At 43.3% G+C, this 19,674-nt stretch overlaps 2 protein-coding genes across 4 annotated transcripts; both read right to left on the minus strand.

The window, feature by feature from the left end:
* Positions 1–1,928: 1,928 nt before the first annotated feature.
* Positions 1,929–12,524, minus strand: RIOK2 (RIO kinase 2). 2 transcript variants are annotated; one of them, XM_082302178.1, is made up of 10 exons: positions 12,359–12,524; positions 11,597–11,735; positions 10,804–10,920; positions 9,796–9,971; positions 8,143–8,231; positions 6,801–6,992; positions 6,350–6,442; positions 4,865–5,401; positions 3,862–3,958; positions 1,929–2,241 (listed from the first exon to the last, which is right to left on the minus strand). In XM_082302178.1, the coding sequence occupies exons 1-10, from the start codon at positions 12,422–12,424 to the stop codon at positions 2,080–2,082; spliced, it is 1,668 nt and encodes a 555-aa protein (XP_082158304.1). In that variant the 5' UTR covers positions 12,425–12,524; the 3' UTR covers positions 1,929–2,079. The 2 variants fall into 2 exon arrangements, with proteins under 2 accessions (XP_082158304.1, XP_082158305.1); XM_082302179.1 differs by lacking the exon at positions 6,350–6,442.
* A 4,011-nt stretch (positions 12,525–16,535) lies between these two features.
* Positions 16,536–17,923, minus strand: LOC309584697 (large ribosomal subunit protein mL50-like). Of its 2 annotated transcripts, none has more exons than XM_082300881.1 (2): positions 17,807–17,923; positions 16,536–17,033 (listed from the first exon to the last, which is right to left on the minus strand). In XM_082300881.1, exons 1-2 carry the CDS (start codon positions 17,893–17,895, stop codon positions 16,634–16,636), a joined length of 489 nt encoding a protein of 162 aa, XP_082157007.1. In that variant the 5' UTR covers positions 17,896–17,923; the 3' UTR covers positions 16,536–16,633. The 2 variants fall into 2 exon arrangements, with proteins under 2 accessions (XP_082157007.1, XP_082157008.1); XM_082300882.1 differs by having other exon boundaries at positions 16,536–17,030; positions 17,807–17,920.
* Positions 17,924–19,674: the final 1,751 nt, after the last annotated feature.

Genomic DNA, 19,674 nt, shown 5'->3' on the forward strand with positions numbered 1-19,674 from the left:
TTCTCACCCTCCCTTCCTTGCACTTAGAACCTCCAGAAAATAGAGATCACTAGAACACTACCTCTTTGAGAAGAATTATGGAGTTAACAAGCCTGAGGATGCAACTTCTGAGAAAGGAAGAAAATAGAGGACTCACTGCCAATGTTATGTGTTGTCAAACATCTCTCCTTGACCATACAAAGGAGCGGGGGAAAGGAAGATGAACCGGGGGCATGCACGAGGTGTGGGAGAGGGCAGGCGACGGCGGGGTAGGGACTCTGGCTGGGGAGATGCCCGGGGGACCGAAAAGGAGGCAGGGAAGGAGTTTCAGGCTACGAGCGCGGCTCGTTCCTACCCGCGGAGCGCGTCCTGCTGTCCTCGCCTGCGGACCCGGCCGGCGGCGCTCCCGGCCCCGCGCTCCCGGTGCGCAGCGGCGGCGAAGGTGCCGCCCGCTCCTCCCAGAGCATGGAGCGCCGGCGGATGCTGCTCCTGTCGCCCGACCAGGCAGCGCCAGGCAGTCCAGAGCCACCGACGCCTCCCCAGCCTGCTGCCATCCCGGCGGGAAGGGGCGCGGGACGGGCTGCCGGGGAGGGGCAGGGCCCGGGTCCTCGGCGGGGAAAGGCTTCAGCCGCAGAAACTCCTCCTTCTGCCCTCCCCAGCCTGCCCTTCCGTCGCGGGGGACACGGCGATGCCAGAGGCGGCTACACCTCACTCTCACCCTGGGCTGTGAGCTGCTGATTGCCATGCCGCTGCTTGTGCCAGCATCCCTCGTGCAGACAGCCGCTGCTGCACCCTGGTCCAGGGGAGGGTGAAGGGAACTGGGAGACTCAGGTGGAAATATCCAGGGGCAGTGAGTGCCAGTGAAAATGAGAAATCGGATTTTTCACGTCTAGCATCCCAAACTGCCAGGCTACAGTTTGGGGTGTTAAATGTGAAAAATCCAACTTCCTCCTACTGCTTGTAGAACAGCAGCAGTGTCTGCTTATGGTGACTAGGAAGATAAATGCTCTGGTGTTTGCAGAATGCTCTTGGTGTAAGAATGAGCACTCTTATCTCCAGGGATTGTATTCTAGGGGCTTTTTAATGTTTTGGCGTTTCCTGCTTACTGAGTACTGTCTAGGTCGTGTGAAGACACTGTATATTCTAAAAAAAAACAACAAACCATCCACCAAACAAGTCCAGAACTAATCAGAATGGATACACAAACGAGACTAAACTCCTGTTGGTCAGCTCTGCCAGTACTGACGATTAAAACAGAAATATTAATGGAATGGTGTTGAGGTAGCTCCTTGTGCCAATGACAGTGACATGTATGACGGCTGAACAGTCTCACAAGCAAAATACTGAAAGATTTCTAAACGACTGCTTAATAATGCTTTTATAGATCTTTGTCAGTTGTATTTAGTATTCCATTAAAAATTCAGGCAAATTTTAGATTATTAGCTTTTTAGATCCACTGTAAGCCACTTTTACCTTCAGAATAGTCGTTTAATGGCAGTAGGGATTTTTGTGCTTCAATATTGTTTTGTAGAACAGCACTTCAAAAATGTGCTTGTGCCAACAAACATTTTAATGATTTCTCCTATTTATGTTTCTAAGATACAGCAAATAAGCGACATCCTGCACTAAGTGATTATTTCAGACATGAAACCAAGTTTTGTTACATCTAATTCCCCAAGTTTTTGAAGATAAAGGAAGTTTTTTGAAGTTAAAGTCATATCTGACTAACTTAGCAGAAAGTATTTCCAATTTACATTTCTGTAAATAATTGTGCATCTAGAACTGAGGAAAAGAAAAAATCTTTTTGTGCCTCTGCACAACAAACACACCACAATTCATTTATGACAAAACACTGCTGGGAATTACTATCATGACCTTAACCAATTCTACTGATACAATTTAAATTACAGTCAAGAGTTCTGACTAGAAACACAACCTCCCAGTCAAAGTCACAGGAACGAGAATGAGGTTTATTAACTTCCAGAAAAATATCTGGTTTGCATAGCAGAGATTGCTCCTTTACATAAAAGGGTTATTGGTAAATTAGCACGATTCTTTCAGCTGTATACATTCCTCATGTTCCATGTGAGCTTTAATAAGCTATCCCCAGAAATTGGCTGCATCCAAGCTTGACTTAATGTTGTGCATATTTTCTCGACGTTGTTTGGTGTAAATATTTGCCTCCCCTTTTTGCAGCCGCTGTTTCAGAGCAGACTTTTGCTGTTTGGTCAGTTGTCGCTTAATCTTCTGTTTCACCAGCTCCTACAAACAAACACAATTTGGAATCAAAACTCCTTTAAATCATTTAGGACATGACCTGACAACAGAACTTTTTCAGGACCAACATGAACATTCATGATATTCACCTTGACTGGAGAAATGATCAACAAAGTTTTTCCTTGTGAGAAAATCATAAAATGGCTCAGCTGACTGAAAAAGGAGATTCTCTGGTATGGAAAAGGTCTGGATGGAGTGCTGTGTGTGTGCTACACCCTCAGGACTCACAGCACCTAAAGGGGTATGGGCTTATCTGTGCTATTATCTTCTGAGTTATAATAAATAGCATTTTAAATCCTTTTTAATTTTAAAATTAAACTTCAAGTGTGTTTCTTACAGAGATGCTAAAGGACCCACACCTCTCAGTGCAGAACACAGGCCTTCCACCAAAATGTAAAAGCTGGTAATATTGTAGAACATTCCATGTCCAGCAGTAATTATTTGCTTTGTGTTGGTTTTTTTAGCACCCTGATTATTCTGAAGTTTAGATATGCCCCTAAATATGACTGATTCTACTGGAAAACAACAACTCTTTAACACAAGTGTGGCTAAGAGAAATGGGAAGTTAGTGATTTACAATCCCTCCTCCAGTTTTCCCATTCCATCAAACTGAAGTAGTTCTATGAAATTTCATCTGTTATTTGCACCTGTGCCTCATTCTGAGTTCTGCTCTCCATTGTGATGGCAGTATCTACCCGTAACAAAAACGAAGCCAGGATGTGGTAGACTGTGGCATGGTCCTAACTCAAGTTGCCACACTGATGCCAAGTGTGGCACACACTTGCGTATTTTTTCTTGGAAGAAAAAGAGAAATCAAATTACTTTCATCTGTTTCGTCACGGTGGAATCTTATTGTGCTGGGAACCTGCTAGAATAAATTCTGCAAGGCAGACACCATTATGACATGTAATCTAATGTAAATTCACCAAATTCTATGCTGAACTGCAGCACTTGGTGGAAACACTCACTAGTCTTTCCATCATCACAACCTACGTATGTTGCAAAATTCTCGGTGCTAAGGTAGACGTATCACCTACTGCCTAGTCTAGGGTTGAAGAAAAGCACATTAAATTCTGCTGAAAACGTCCTGATTTATGTAATTCAGAAGGTCAAATTCAAATTGCCAAAGAGATTGCTGTTGAATGAGAGTTCACAGAAATCTTTCAGAAAAGAATGTGAAGAAATCTCTAAGAAGACAGGTGAGAAAGGCCAAATTAAACCTAGACTCAAGTATCCAGGTTCAAAATAAAAAATATTAATAGTGGTTAGCAACAGAAATGGATTAACTGATACTGTTAGTGAATTAACATACATTAATATAAATTAGTTATTGGGTAAATGAGAGTTGTTAATGTTGATATGGAGCTTCAGTGAGAGACCAAAAAGCAAAATATGAAGGAGAGTGCTGGAAATCACTCCCTGTAAACCATATCAATCCTATTTTTCTGTAGGAATGGAGAGACAAACTGGAGAGGTAGATGGTAACAGTGTTTTTAAAGATGATTAATACCAGAGAACATTTTCAGAAACAGGTACTAACAGCTGTGTGCAATTTAAGGTGGCCTGAGGGTAAACTAGATGACAGCATAACAAAATAATACTTACTGGAGGAATGGTTGAACAGCTCCCAACACTTCTGACTGATGTGATGCTCTTAGTCCTTGTTCTGTGCCCAGCAACAGGAACGATGCACTCTTCATTACTGAAACAAACAAATCAATGTGTTATTCCATTAGCAAGATAAACATCCTTTGCCTTTATGAGCACCATGTTTGAGTCTTCACTTTCTGGGTTACAACTTGAAAACTCGCAACAGAACATGCAAGTGCTACAAAGTGTTTCTATTTTAAATAATCACATTGGTTGTCCAAGACAGGCACTTTGTGAAAGGAAGAATTTGTAGCACAACAGCCACATAAATATCGAGCACAAGAAGAGAAACCTCAGGGCACTAAAACGCTTTAGATCCTGCACAATGTTTTGACAATCACTTAACTGAAATGCAAAAGCAAATGAGGAGGAGTATCAGTTTGATCTCTGTGTCCACATACAAGGTGGGCTGGCAAACTCAGGAAACAGATTTTCACATACAAGGGGTTAGTCTGAAGGCAAGCAGGAATTTCTAAGTTTGTCAGGAAAGGAATTAAAATCCAGAACAACACACAGTACAATATAGTTGAATGACAGATTGCAAGGAGCTTGTTCTTAATAACTTCAGGTGAGTGAGCAGCAGAACATTTGCCTTTGACACAAATATTTGAATTACACACTTACTCATAAAAGGTCTTTAGAAGTAGTATTTTAACATCAAGAACTACTTCACTATCAATATTAGCTGAAATGAAGAAATAGGGGGAAAAATCCACCACAGAAAATAGGCTGGTCTATGAAGTGCAAGACCTATTTTCTCATTAGATACTACAACACAGCTGGACAATCATTATACCGATAGGAAAGGTATTCACGGCAATATTTTCAAAATAAATTAAGTTTTTAGTCTTCAGTTTAAACAAGGACAGCTGAAGAGCAGTTCTTCTTGAGCTGCTTGAAATATTTACATTTTTGGGGGGAAGATCCACGCTCCTAGACAGTAAATGTGAATCTTTACCTGTAATGCCTGAATTCCTCATTTAAAGCTGATGAGTTGACCAGCTCAGGGCACTCGTCTTCGTTCTCCTTACCCTCACAGCACCCTCCTTGACCTGCCTGGTCTTCCAGTTCAGCAGCATTTTCAGTTAATCTTTTGCCCTTAGAGGAAGTAATTGCAGAACTCTCTGCATCTTCACTGGACTTCCATGGCACAGCTGGCCCTTCAGCTTTTTCCAAGGCTGAACTCAACTCTGCCATATTCAGTGTTTGTGTATTTTCACTGCTTTCAGCTGCATCAGCCTCTTCCTCACTGCTGCTCACAGTATTGTCAGAGGCTCTGCTTTCAGAGAAATCACTCATTTCACATGTGAAGTCTTCACTGTTTTCTTCATCTTTGCTGAAGAACCTGAGCTCCTTCTCAGCATCTTCTGCAAGTTCTAACACCTCTGTGTTGTCATCCTCGTCAGAACTTGCGGGGTAAAGCAGTTCACCATCTTCCTGCATCTCCTTTGCATAGCCACTGGCAGCAATCTCTTTATCAAGAGAACACTCTCTCCTGTGAAAGAGGAATGTTTTCTTTTAATATGCTGAATTCAATAAACCAAGTTACCAATATACTATACTACATTTTGGATTTAAAATCCTAATCAAGCTAGACTAAAATTACCCACACTATCAATAAAGAAGATATACTCTGTTGAAACACACAAAACACCACGTGATGGTGCTGAGCTTTAGATAAAGTACTAACTTAGAATGTAATCTGAGAGAAGAAAACTTCTCCAGAAGATGATTCTATCTCCACAACCTGCATTTATGTTTGGGTTTTTTTACAGGAAATCGTTTTACTTTAGCAGGAATAACATTTGGATTTAAGTTCAAATCATGTTTAAGCAAACAGATTAATAAAGGGTCTGGCATACGAAGGCTGATTACAATGTGGAATTCCTTAGGAAAAGCGCTCAGGATGAAATAAAACTGTTCTCATTGCAACAGTTTCCATCTTAAAATGAGTGAAAAATCAGTTTACTTTTCAGAAGAAGCAAAAGACATCAGGAAGAAAAGTTTAAATGTAATAATGCCTGAGGAGGCAGTCACCCTATTCACAAGCATTTTAAAAATAGTTATAAATGGAAACCCAAGTTAAGCCTCAATGTATTACAACTGTCAAACAGGCTGATTCTGCATCACTGTTAAAATTTCCTGGACATTTAACATTTGGATCAAGATTTCAGATTGATGTCTCTTCCTTGGTTGCAAGAAAATAAAGAAGGCAGCAGAGGATTTTAAAGCACACTTTAGCTTTAGAAAACCACTTACAGTAACTTGGGAGAAAACACAACAGAAATGACAAAAACGTAACTTAAAATTGCACAGTTAGGCCTATTTTTATTTTTTTTTTTTAATTTCTCCCACAGGCATCTCTCACAGGCATCCATTTTTCTCAGAAAACCAACACTACTGCCATAAGTAGAACAATTCAAACACATCTGGTCATTTCTACCTGATGTCTTTGAATGTTGGGAAGAGCTCGCTCTCGTAGTTGAAGCGTTTCTTGAAGAACTCCCTAATACAGTTAACATCTCTGTCAAAATACCTGTAAAAAATACAGAATTGTACAAATTACAAATCAGTGAAGGCTATTGCAATGAGAAGCATGGTTTTATTTGAAAATTATTTCTATTAGTGATCCCAAGTGAAAAGGCTAGGAAGAGAAACTGGATGCAGTTTATTTCTGAGCATTTCTTAACAGAACAATATTATTATCTCTGAGAAGCAATTAATCACCTACTTATTCTGCAGAAACATTTCTCCTCATTCTTTGTTGGGAACATTACTTGTGCTTGCAGAAAAGGATTCAGGAAAAGACTTATGGAAACAAGTCATGGTTGACTGTCTGCTGTCACCAACATTTGTCAGATTCACCTCGAAAACACATTTAAATCTAAACCTACCATTCAGCATTTGCATGCGATGTTGACATCATCTGAGGGAAATCAATCAAAGTGGCATGGTCGTCATTATCCAAGATGAGATTAAACTCATTGAAATCCCCATGGATCAGACCATGATTGGCAAGTTTTACAATCAGATCCATCAATTCACTGTAGACAGCAGCAGGATCTTCCATTTGGTGCACCTGGCACCTGAAAAGTTAAATAAAATATTCTGAACCTTGAAAGACCTAATTTAAAAATACAAATAAAGTACACAAAATACATCTGACAGAATGCTAGGGTAAGTCAAGTCAAAAGGGCCCTCAGGTCTCTCTGGTCCAGCATCCTCCTCAAAGCTGAGTCAAACCAGAGACAGACCAAAGCTGAGGGCTTTGTTTAGTTAGGATAGAAAACTTCCAGTTATGGAGAGAGCCTGTGAAACCTTCCCAAGCAACCTGTGCCACTGCCTCTCTGCTCTCAAGAGGAGAGAATACCTCCTTACACCCTGGCTAAACCTCATCTAAACTCACACTCACTGTCTCCCATGGAGCACTGCTGTCATAATGCATTATGTAAATAACAGGGCAGCAAACTTTTTCTCCTGTTTTAGGTAATCTTATCATGTCAGTAGAACCTAAGTCTTCTTGCACTGAAATTCAAATGGGCCATTGCATTTTCTTTTATAAAATCAGATTTTCTAGATTATGTTAGGAAAAGAAGAAAAAGTGAACTTCCACTGCAGACTTCCACAAGAACCTGGTGTTCCACACAATGGATGTGGAATTATTAAACAAATGAAGGTGGGGAGACAAAACACAATCAAGTCTTTTCCACATTACTCTTCAACTGTTATACTTTGGAATTAATTCCCTCTTGATTAAACTTCAGATCTTGAATACTATACAAGAGCGTGGGCTGGTTTGTTCTATTACTAAACACTTTAAATCTTGGGATCAGATCTGGGTTATTGTACATTGTATGAAACAGGCAGGCCTTTGCATTCAAAACCAAACCAACCCTTCACATACAAACCTCAATAATATTTACTGTTTTTAAAGCTTGGAAAACTCAAGAAAAATAATCTTTCTCAAAGGTGCAAAACCAGATTATACATTGTATTCTCTATAAACAGAGCAGAAGTTCTACAACAGTGAGTTACAAACTCAACTGAATTAAGACAGTAAGGATCACAAACTGGAGCTCAGAACATGACAGATATTATATCCAATACTCTGTATATAAAGTAACATTTAGAATGTGCAATTTCTGTGTATAAAACAAGGAAAAACCCTAACCCTGTTACTTTTCCTAGGGTTGTTAGGGTCCCTGTAACACAGAGAGTTCAAGCTTCACTACTTACAAAGGATATCCATCAACAAGTTCCATAACAACAGCATGCCTGTTGTAGTCTATGGGCTTTGGAACAGGAAATTCTCTGTCGTGCAAAGCCTGGAAAGAGAAAACACACTGAAAACTTAAAATTAAATAGTTAAGAAAATATTACATATACTGACAAACCCACACCTAAGATAAGCAGTCCATATCACTATGATAGCAGCATATATTGCCCCAATCACATGCTTAAGAAGGAAAACAGCCTCACAGCCATTTGAACTTTCACTGCCAAGAAAAATAAAATTCCTAAGTTTAGACACTGAGTGGACTTCCCAAGGTTTAATAACTGTGCATCTGGAAGAAAACCACAACAGGGTGGAGAAATGACAGAACCTTATCCAGTACATTAGCTGGAGAAATCAGCAGCAGATAACTGGAAATAGGGTGTTGGGCATTAGAAAAGAATTCTACATCAAGCTGCTGCCAATACACTCCTGCCTCACTAGTCAACCTATACTCAGTTGCTGTAAAAACAAAAAGTTCATTCTTAAATAGTAATAATCAGCATTATACCACACTTAAAATTAACCAAAGGTGGCTCATAATATTTTGAAGCTCTCCTGTTTGCCTTTTCTAGCACAAATTTAGTCATTCACTCAATCCACTCAACTTTTTAATGGGTTCATTCTCTTTTTACTCATTCTGTTGTTACCAGTGAACTTTTCTAAGATAGAAACTTTTCTAAGATAGAGTCCTAAGCTAAAGCAACATAAATACAGTTTTCGTTGCTTAAGTATTATACTATTACTCTTTTTCAGCACTCAATTAATCCTGCCCCAACCCTCTGATCACGGAAACGGACCCCCACAATTATATTCCTACAAGTTCTGACCACACAAGGCTTTACCAGTAGGACCACCTGGACCAATACAGAAGTTCTAAATTATGGTGTCAGTTCTCTCTTTCTCTGTTCAAGCCACTGAGAGAATCCATCATGGTTCTTTTTCAGAAGAACAAGAAAATCATATTTTACGTATATATTACTCTTGGATAGCACAGAAGGAGAAAGGGAAACTAGTTTTTTATTAATAATTGATTTTCAGCTATCATCTTTCACCACTATACAATATCTGTGGTTTTTTAAAGCAGGTAAAAAACCACAGAATTCAAGAGTAGCAGTATATGCTTGGAAATTAAATCTTTTCTCACAGTGCAGAACTAAGTATGCCTTTTTAGATCAAAACACCAGTTTTGATCTGAAAGATTTCCCTCAACAGCACAGCAACAAGTGAAAGCTTGGTAAAATAAAAAATAGATTAATTTTAAGAAATGACAGCTGTTTCCTAGTTCATGCAATAAACATGAAAGGAAAAACTGCAGAATTGGTGATATATAGATTGTCTTACCATAAATAATGATGTAAATTTGAAATTCTCTCATGGCACCTTATTCTGTTCCATGTTATTTCCATGGCAAAGCTTATTTTTGGCACTGGGAAGTGTACAAAGCGTGTAGCATTGAAAGTTTCTGAAATGTGTACTTTTAAGTCCATTAGGGGAAAGAAAAAATGAAGCACAAATCCTACCAGCACTGCAAACACAAACTGATGAAAAGACAGCCTGAGAGGCATCTTCCAGTGTGTCCCACCACTGCTGGCACTGTGTGAGTGGCCACCTACCTTCATGTAGGCAAACTCTTTCATTGCTGCTATCCGGGACAAGTACAGCCAGGACATTTTGTGCCTGTGCTTGTGGTAGTCACGTTTGTTTTTCAGGTTGCGGAAGGAGGTTCTCCCCAGCCGGTGCAATTTCAGTGCAAACTGTTGCTCCTCTTCGTTGGCAACAATATAAATATCTAGAAGACATTTATCTTCAGCACAGATCTAAGAAATGAATGATATCTAACAAGCCAGCCAAAAAAGTGCAGTGAAAGTTTGTTACCTCACTCCTCACTGTTCCTGACACAAAAGTTCTACCAGAGTTAGCAAAGGCAGCTAATTACATTGTGTATATAAGAGATCTGAACATGAAGAAATTACTGTTTAAGAGTTCATGGTACTCCAATAGAGAAAATGCTGATGGGATCTGAAGCATCTTTCAGTGTTCTGGTGTTCTTAGCCACACCCTGGAACAGCTTCTCCTTCCTGCTGAGTGGACAGACAACTCAAGGAACCAGATCCTTTAATTTAAAGTGTTAACAAATACCCTAAATTTAATTTCTAGCATTTGTCCCAAATAATCCCATTCTCCAATTACAAAAGTCACATTCTGTGTCAAAATACATGCACATAAGAGGAACCAAGATAGTGTTCCAATAATTTTGAGCCTATTTTACTTTATTACCTTATTTTTACATGGGATGAAAAAGCTGAAATTATCTTTTAGTTAAATGGTTTGAAACTCTTCACAAAGCACAACACAAGCAGCACCTGTCTGCAAAGTACCTTTTTAAATGATGAACTAAGAAACAGACAAAATGGGCAAAGTGCAACTACACTTTTGTGCAAAAATACTCAAATGTAGCCTCACACAGCACTTGAACATGCTATGTTCAAATACATCTTGGTGTCTGACAGATTAACTGATCTGCCTAACCAGAGGAGAGCTCCCCTAGCTTCTAGCAAAATATTTGCAATATTGCAGATGTGTTTGCTTAAAAAATTATTAAAAATGTTATTTTAATTTACCTGATTCTTTGCCGACACCCATCTGGTTTCCCAGAGAATTGATGACTTGTCGGGAAGAGAGAGTTTTGAGAGCCAGGTAATCATATCCTGCATTAGTTAACCGATAACCCTGGACAGCTGTGAAAAAAATAAACCACATTTCACTCCTTATTATGCATACATCATATTTAAAGTAAGTCTCAATTTGGTCTTGTTTCTTGTTTCCTAAAATACATAACACCCATATAATATTTCACCCCTTGGCTCTTATCAGCCCAATTCAACTGAATGGTGGAGATGTTTAAATTGGATTGGAGCAATCCTCAATCCTCTGAAGAACTGGGACAAAAGGGAGAGGTATTTCCCATATACTTCCCTGCTGTGTTTTCAGGGCCAAATCCAACTAAAAGGGTGAAGGGAAGGGGGAAAGGCGTGCACAACTTTGTCACACGGCAGATAATAAAAACTGCTTCGGCAGCTGTTCTTGAGGTGGTGAAATGTCCAAGTCTGTTCCAGAACTGTGAGGATATCATTTCAGTTGATTCCTATATGCACTTGATTGTGATGTGATGATTCTTTTTACCTTATTCTGAGCAAAAAAGAATCTTTTTTCTGCCTGTCACCTCTACAGCTACAAACAGACAGAGCAGACACAGCATCTGGTGCTGCACAAACCCATATTCCCAGGCTAAGTCCAAGAGATGGGAAAGCAAACACGCTGGTCACTCCTACATCCCAACCTGCTGGGCAGGTACCACTGTGAGGCACTGGGGACAGGATGAGAAAGGGACTCCAACACAAAATTCAAACTCACTTTTAGTTCGTTCATAAGCCAGAAGTTTGTGCTTCGCCAACTCTCTCAAAATTTTATTACAGCCACCATGTTTAAGGCTGGCAATGGAAGCAATTAAGCTAGCAGGAACTATTTCATGGTTCTTCATGCCCATTTCCACCTAAAAGAAAATTAAAACCAGATTTGTCAGCCCTGTGTTCAACAACAAGTATCAGATCTCACTCAAGAGTAAAATCCCTTTTCAAGGATGCAATTTTTAAAGACTATAGACTTTGAGACTTCGTTTTCTAAGTTTTAAGACTTAACAAACGTTTCAGTTTGCCTCACTGCTCCTTGGCAGCTTACGTACAACAACCCACCCTGGGAAGTTCTTCAGTGCCAGCCACAACATGAGTGGCTGATTAGATTTTAGTCCCAGTCACGGGGAGAGAGAGAGCGGAGGCGCTGGTGATGCTGCCTCACCGTGATGGGTCTGCGATCATCCGGCCATCCTCAGGGACCACCCGAGCATATCCAGGGATCCACCGGCCATCTCCAGCGACCCCACAGGCATCTCAGGGACCCTCCTGGGCATCCACAGAAAACTCCCGAGCGTCCCCACGGACCCCCTGCCCTTCTCGATCCTCCCCAGCCGGGCGGCCGAAGGAAACACCGGCCCGAACCGGGCCCTCCCCAGCAGGACAGGCCAGCGCGGAGCCCCAGCGGCACCACAGGCGGGCCCCTCCCGCCGCCAGCTGCGACACCGCCCGGCCCGGCCCGGCCCCGCTGCCCGTGCCCGCTCACCGCGGTCAGCACTCTGAAGTGCTCTCGGGACAGGTACCGCAGCATCACCACGTTCAGCTTCCCCATGGCCGCAGAGGAGCAGGAACGAGAAAAAGAGGAAAAGGAGAAAGAATATCAGGAAAACGACGAGGAGAAGGATGAGGAGGAGGGTGAGGAGAAGGAGACCGGGCCGCACAGGCGCAGCAGAGCTCTGGGTAGGTCCTGGCAGCTGCGTGCGCTCCCGCGCTCCGCCAGGTTCCAGTGCGCTCCAGGTGCGCTCCGCCTCTCACCGAGCGGGGATCAGAACCAGAAAGCAGCGAGATTCTGCTCGGAGCTCGGCGGGAGTCCCGTCCGTCCCTCCCTCCCGCAGGGGAGTTATTTGGCCCGCTCGTACAGCTGCCAGGACCCGTTGCCCTGAGGAGTCCTTCCCCCTCGTCACGTGACGCTGTGGGACAGTGTGGAATGAGGGAATGGCGGTGTGTGTTCGGGTGGAAAAGAGCTGTCTTTTCAGGAGGATAACCCGGTGATGCAAACACATATAAACACAAATCCAGGCGTTTTGGCAAGCTGATGTGGAGAAAAAGCTCTTTGGTCTTCATTTACACTTTTATAGCAAATATTTCACTAGGAGAAAGTGAAGGATATTAACGTTCCACCACTTCAACCCCTGTAAAAGCAAGTTCTGAATGCCAAAATGTCAATGCTTGTTGCAGTTTCCTTCACGTTAACATACCAGAACTGCATCCAGCATATTTTTTTCCTCTTCCTTTTTTTTTTTTTCTTCCTTTTCCCCACTATTTTATATAGGAAAATAAGAATGAAAGAAAATTCTAATTTCCCTCAGCCAGTCATCTGCATTCAACTGTCTGTTCAGCTATTTTGAAAAACGAAGAAAAAACCCAAACAACAAAACCAAAAGAGCAGAAGACAGCCAGGTGCACATATTGTGAACAAAGATCCATATTTATGATCTGTGATCTCTCAGTCTTACATCCCTTAGGTAGACTACCTATTTGCTCGTTATAATTTCCATCCTTTATTGTGGTTTGTAAATCTTAGAGAATATATAATTGTTATAGATTACAGGCAAAATTAATTTTATCTTTGTTTTTATCTGCCTGGTAATGCCATGGTTAGTACACTCCGACAAGTCCATTTTATGGACACACAACAGGAAATAGGCTGAACTGCATCCTCCAAAACACTTTGATTTTGGCCCAATTCCTCATCAAGCTGACACAAAACAACCGTTCACCTTCTCCAGGCACATTTAGTAGCAAACAAAGACCTTTTTTTTCTACCCTTTACTAGTTGTTGTTTTTTTTTTTAAGAACCTTCGGCTTTCCTGCCTTGCTCTCATTCTAGACCCATGAACTGAAAAGATCCTGTCACTGATTTTGGCAAAGATTTTGCCCCCTGTTCAGAAGGGGAAGAAAGAGAAACTTCCAGCTTCAGTAGACAGGGAAATGAAGACGTGAGGCTTGGTGTCCTTGTGCAGCTTTCCATTATGAATTTATTACCCTTGTCTATATTTTCCATTATAATCTGACTGCCTGAAGAACCAGTAAATAAATTCTGTGTTCCTGATATTTCACTATTCCACTTGCCAACAGAAGTAGAAAGAATCCCAAAGAATCCACAGTTGTGTAGATATAAATTATTCCAAATTATTCTGCAGGGATCTGTTTTCTTCTAAGGCTGTGAAATCTCCAGGAAGAGGAGATCCAATCATTACAGTCAGACTTACTGATTGCATTCTAGAAATAGAAAATGCTATGGGAAATAACTTTCTCTCCTTCAGAATTTAATGAACACTTGTTTTGCTTTGCATGACTGTAATTCTGAAAAGATTACAATATAAACTGCTCTTTCACGTACAGGAATTTATGTGTAAACTTATGAAAAAAGAACCAAACACCAAGCAAAAAAACAAACAAACAAAAAAACCCCACAACCCTGACCCCAAAAAAAACCCCAACAAACCAAAAAAACACCCAAACCACTCAAAATAATAATAAAAAAAGGAAAGTAATTAAAACTAAACCCCAGCACTTCACAGCAAACACAGCACTTTGATTTAAAATTTCTGACTTGGCTGGAACACGTTGTGTGAATGCTGAGTGTTAAAAGCAGACATCTGATCTCCACAGAAAATAATTAAATGGTTACTTTTTCCTTTAAACAGAAACTGTCTGGATGCTTAAGGAGAATGTATCCCATCTGATCCACAACTCAGGGATGTAAAGTTGTAAAGTCTGGTGGCATGTTCCACAAATTCACAGATTACTTGGGCCACACTGTACTGAAATTACACAGTGATTTGATGTTTTCAAGTGAAAGTAAATTTAGGTAAAAGCAGAAGTAAAGTGAAACTCAACTGGATTGTATGTTGTAAAACCCAGCATGCTTCATACTCTGTAAAGAAAACATAAATTTTGACTATGTTGAGCGTTTCATTCCGTAAGAGCCCTTGTTGACTTATGGTAAGATATGTGTTCTGGTTTGGCCAAATTTAGAAATACATCCTCTGAGAGAAGGCACAACCACCCCTCCCCCACCAGGTTCAGGAAAAAATAAATTTTCCTTGAAGGAAAGTGAAGGAGATAAAACTATTTATTTAACAAAAACACAGAAAAAGGAAAATAATGCTAAATAATAAAATCTTTCGCTGTGGAGAAAAAACTGGGAAAGTGTTCGAGTCCTCCCTTTGGTCTCCTCAGAGCTGGGGCTTGGCCCAGGGCCAGGCCCTCTGTGCCTGGTGGAAAGTCCTCCTGATGGGTTCTGAGGTTGAAGCAGTCCAGTAGAAAAGGGAGAAAATCCGAAATTCCAGGAAAGGGAAAGCAAAGTCCAACTCTCAGTCTCTCTCCGGAGAAAAGGAACTGAACAACTGGCCAAAAGCTGACTGGGAAACACCAAGCTGGGTGCCTCCTCACTCCCCCTGCAGCAGCTGGGAAAAAAACGCTATCTCTGTGTGATCTTGAACAAGCTGCAAACTGCTTTGAAGAAGTTTTGCTCAGGTTTTCCTCCCCCCTCTCAGGCTCAGTTTAGAGGCATAGAAAGGCACAAAGTTAATTTCTGGGCATAGAGCAGCGACATGGGATACACATCATAAAGTCACCCCAGGACAATATAAAACAGGTCAATGGAACAAATATTTTAACAAATATTTTGAGGTTGGTTTTTTTTCCTTTTGAGAAAGGGAAATGGAAAGATCACAACATCCTGAAGGCTAGAACAGGTAACACAGACTTATCCTCACACCAGTCATGTTGGCAACTCCTTCAGTAGTTTTGACAGCCAGATCTGGGGCAAACAGGAGCAGGCTGAAGAAATCCAGCCAGGCAGACAGCTACAGTCCCATTCATCAGTCCTGGAAAAAGCATTCCAGAGCTTGGCATCTGTGCTCCAATGCTTGTCAAGCACATCCCAGGAGTGGCCACGTGGGTGTTGGCTTTCACAGCAGAGAAACGGAAAGGAGGAGATCTGTGTGAGCCACAGTGTGAGCAGTGGGGAGCACGCTGGCATAGTCCTGAGAATTGGGAGGGTAAGAGCTGGAAAACTCGTGGGTTGGGATAAAGACAATGTAATAGGGAAAGCAAAGGCTGCACACATAAGCAAAGCAAAATAAGGAATTAATACCCGGCTTCCCATGGCTGGGCAGGTGTTCAGCCATCCCCAGCAGAGCAGGGTCCCATCATAAATCACGGCAACTTGGGAGAACAAATGCCATTACTCCAAATGTCCCCTGCTTACTTCTTCTTCCCCCATTTTATACTCTCAGTCTGATGCCATATGGTCCGGAATATCCCTTCAGTCAGTGTGGGTCACCTGTCCTGGCTCTCCATGTACCCGCAGTCCCCTCACCAGTGTGGTAGTAAGAAAAGAAGGAAAGGCCTTGGCTCTGTGCAAGCCCTGCTTAGCAAAAACATCTGTGTATTATCAGCCCTGAGTTCAGCACAGGTCAAAAACACAGCCCCATGCCAGCCCTTGGGAAGAAAATTAACTACCACAAAACCAGCACAGAGGTGCAGGGCAGAAACTGTGGAGATGGTCCCCTTGTTGATCCCCAATGGATCCTGGCAGCAGGGAAAGGGCAGGGAGCAGCTGGCAGCGCCCACGCTGCACCAGTGCCTCACCAGAACTGGTCTGCAGGGGAAAAAGAGCAGAACAGGAACAGCCAAACCCAAGCACAGTTCAGTGAACCTTTATTAGTGAAATTCACAGACCTCACCCCAGCGGGAGGGCTCTGCTGCTGCCCTGCAGCACAAGCCAGGCACGGGGACGCTCCACGGGGACTCACTGCTGCCAGATGATTTTCAGGTTCGGGGGAAGCTCTGCGGCCGCGAGTTCATCGAACTTGGTCCCGTCCTTCACGGGGGTGCGATAGAAACCCAGCACGTCCCCGGCGCGGCGCAGCTGGTGCAGCCGCGAGTTGGGCACAGCGTGGCCCAGCTCTGCAGCCAGCTGGGCCAGCAGACGATGCTTCAGCCTGGTCTCCCTCAAGGGAGTCTGCTGCCAGTCCTCGGGGACACACGGCCCAAAGACCTCCCTGACGTGGGACTCGAGGCAGGTCCGCAGGTTCTCGGGAGGGAGGTAGCTCCGGCTGCGCGGCGGGGGGCAGATCAGGCTGCGCTCACCCCTCTCCTCCTTCTCAGGAGCTGCTCCATCTGCTTCCACTTCTTTCTCCTCCTTCCTGCTGGCACCGGAACAGAAACATTTTCAGCCTCTGGGCTACTCAAGACAGAGTCAGAGCACATTTGTATTCATGGTGATTTAAATCAGACTCAGTCCAGACAGTTCACACATCCCATGGACACAGCAGGTCCATTGTCCATGAGGAACAGAAGTGCCCAGGCAGGGTTTGGCTTTCCCCAAGTGCTGCTCACCACACAGGCTGCCTCTGCAAGGCAGTCACCCACCCACTCACCTTATTTCACTGGTCTGAGTGAAAACAGCACTTTAACCCGACTAATTACTTGTTTCCTGTTACAGCTCCATGTTCTAACTTGCTGTGAATAAAAACCACAACAGAAAATAACCACTACTACAGAAGAAAATCAGTGCCCACCTGTAAAAAAAGGTCATCACCAGTTTTAAGTAAAAAATTTGACTTTCTCATCTGCCACAACCCAGTCAACAACCCACGCGTGGTTTCACGTAAAATGTTAGAGAGGAATTATTTTTCATTCCTGCGAAATCCCTCTTTTCCCACTCGTAATAAAAGCAGTAACAGCTCTAAAGGCTCCAACCCTACACCACTGCACCCGCCCGCCAGCAGTGCACCTCGTGGGCGCTTGCTGAACCTGTGGAGTCTCCTTCCCTAGGGGCATTCCAAAGCCGCCTGGACAAATCCTGAGGGACTTGCTCAGGGGGTGTCCGGCTAAGTGACCTCCAGAGGGCCACGGCCCGGTGAAGGCCCAGCATGCGGACAAGGCCAGAAGCCACCCCCAGCTCGTGCCCTGCGGGTACCTGCGGCCGCCCCAGAACGCCCTGAGCCCCGCCGGGCCGAGCCCCGGCAGCCGCTGCCTCGCCGCCCGCAGCGCCCGCAGTGCCGCCATGCTGGAGGCGCGCCGGGCGCCTTCCCGCGGCCACCGCGAGTGACGCATTTCCGTCGCGCCCCGCAAAGCCTCACGGGAAATGTAGTCCGCCCCGCAAGCCACCCCCCCCGCGCCGGGAAACGCGGAATGTGTGAAAATATCCTTCGGGAAGGATGTTCTTTGATGTTTGGCCTTTGTGTTCTTTCAGGCCTAATCGACAGGAAGGGATATTTAATCAAGCAGGCAACAAGCTGTAAGTGATGTCCAGGTGTTGGAAAGTTCATAGAACCACAGAATATGCTGAATTGGATGGGACCCATCAGGACCATCGAGTCTAATTCCTGGCCCTGCACAGCACCAGTCCCAGAAGTCACACCATGTGCCCGAGAGAATTGCCCCAAGGCTTCTTGAGCTCTGTCAGGCTGGTGCCATTTCAGTGATTTCCTAAGAGTTACACTGCTTTTCCTCACTGGAAAGTCTAGCATGGAAACATATTTTCCTTTTCCAGTTGGAATATGGAAAAGCAAAATGTGATGCTACAGTGTCAGGTTTAATGAAAGAGCAAGTTCTGATGTCCTGTAACACAGTGTACATGTGAAAAAAATGGTTGTCAGACCAGACATGCCCACATGGAGGTGCACAGCTGCAAGCCAGATTTTCCCACCCAAATCCCACTGACATGCCCACCCGTATTGCAGTGACATACAGACTTCTGTGTTGCTTAGCAAAATTTTTCAGTGAAAAATACTGATGCTGTACAAACAGTGTACCAGCACTGCAGTTTATATGAATCCACACAACAGCCATTCACCAAGTCCAGACCCATAGACTTGATTTTTTCCTTTATTTTCTTTCTCCCCATCCTGCAGACCAGTACTCCTGGAGGGAAGGACAGCACAGGCACTGCTGGACAAACATCATACACTCAGGAACAACGCCCTCTGCAACCTTGGACATTGGCACGTTTTTACCACAAAGACCCAGTGTTTGCCTGAAGAATGACGTCGTTTCTCCGTTTGTTTGGCTCATGCAGTGACCCCTCTGGCCTCCACATGGACAGGGTGAGACACCTGATTTCTCTCTGCAATACTGTCCTCCCTAGGGCACTTCCTCACTTCGTCCTTGAGCCTCTCTTGTGCCTCTGCATGCCAAGGTCAGTGCTTGTAGGAAATCTCAGGAAGCTGCCAGCCTGACAGTCAGCAGAGAAACCTCTGCAAGAGCTGAGAGCGCCGTCCAGTCGAAGGCCTTGTGCCTGTGTTCCTCTGTTTTCTTGCACGTTGCCCTTCCTGACCCATGCTGTTTTGCTTTTTCTTGCTGAAGGGTGCTGTGGCACATAACATGGACATAAAGCCTTCCCTGCTTTACAGTGTTTGCTTTACATTCTGTTTCTCCCATCCTCAGAAAGACAAACCCCATGCTGTGTTAAAGTTTCTCCACCACAACAGAGGCATCTAAGATAGATTACAAATATTTTTAATGACATGCATTATCTAAGACCCTCTTGAGACCAAGAAGGTGTCATACTGGTGGTCTTCTTCTTCAAAACCAGAGTTTGGGTCCTGTTGTTCCTGGTTTGGCTAGAAGCTGACACAGGAGGGAAGTACTTGGAAGTGTTTTTTTCCCAGTGTTGGCTGTGATATGGTCTGACAGGCTATTACAGAAAATCTGTGGGAGTCTTCTTGAAAAAAAGCAGTGTCAGACACTTAGATACCACTTTAAATAATCCCCTGCAGCCCAGCTGGCATTCTTAACTCTTTCAGAAGTATATAAAAGTATTTACAGGTGGATGCTTGCTGTTAT

Source organism: Coloeus monedula (genome assembly GCF_965178545.1).
Source record: "Coloeus monedula genome assembly, chromosome: Z".
NCBI classification, from domain to species: Eukaryota; Metazoa; Chordata; class Aves; order Passeriformes; family Corvidae; genus Coloeus; species Coloeus monedula.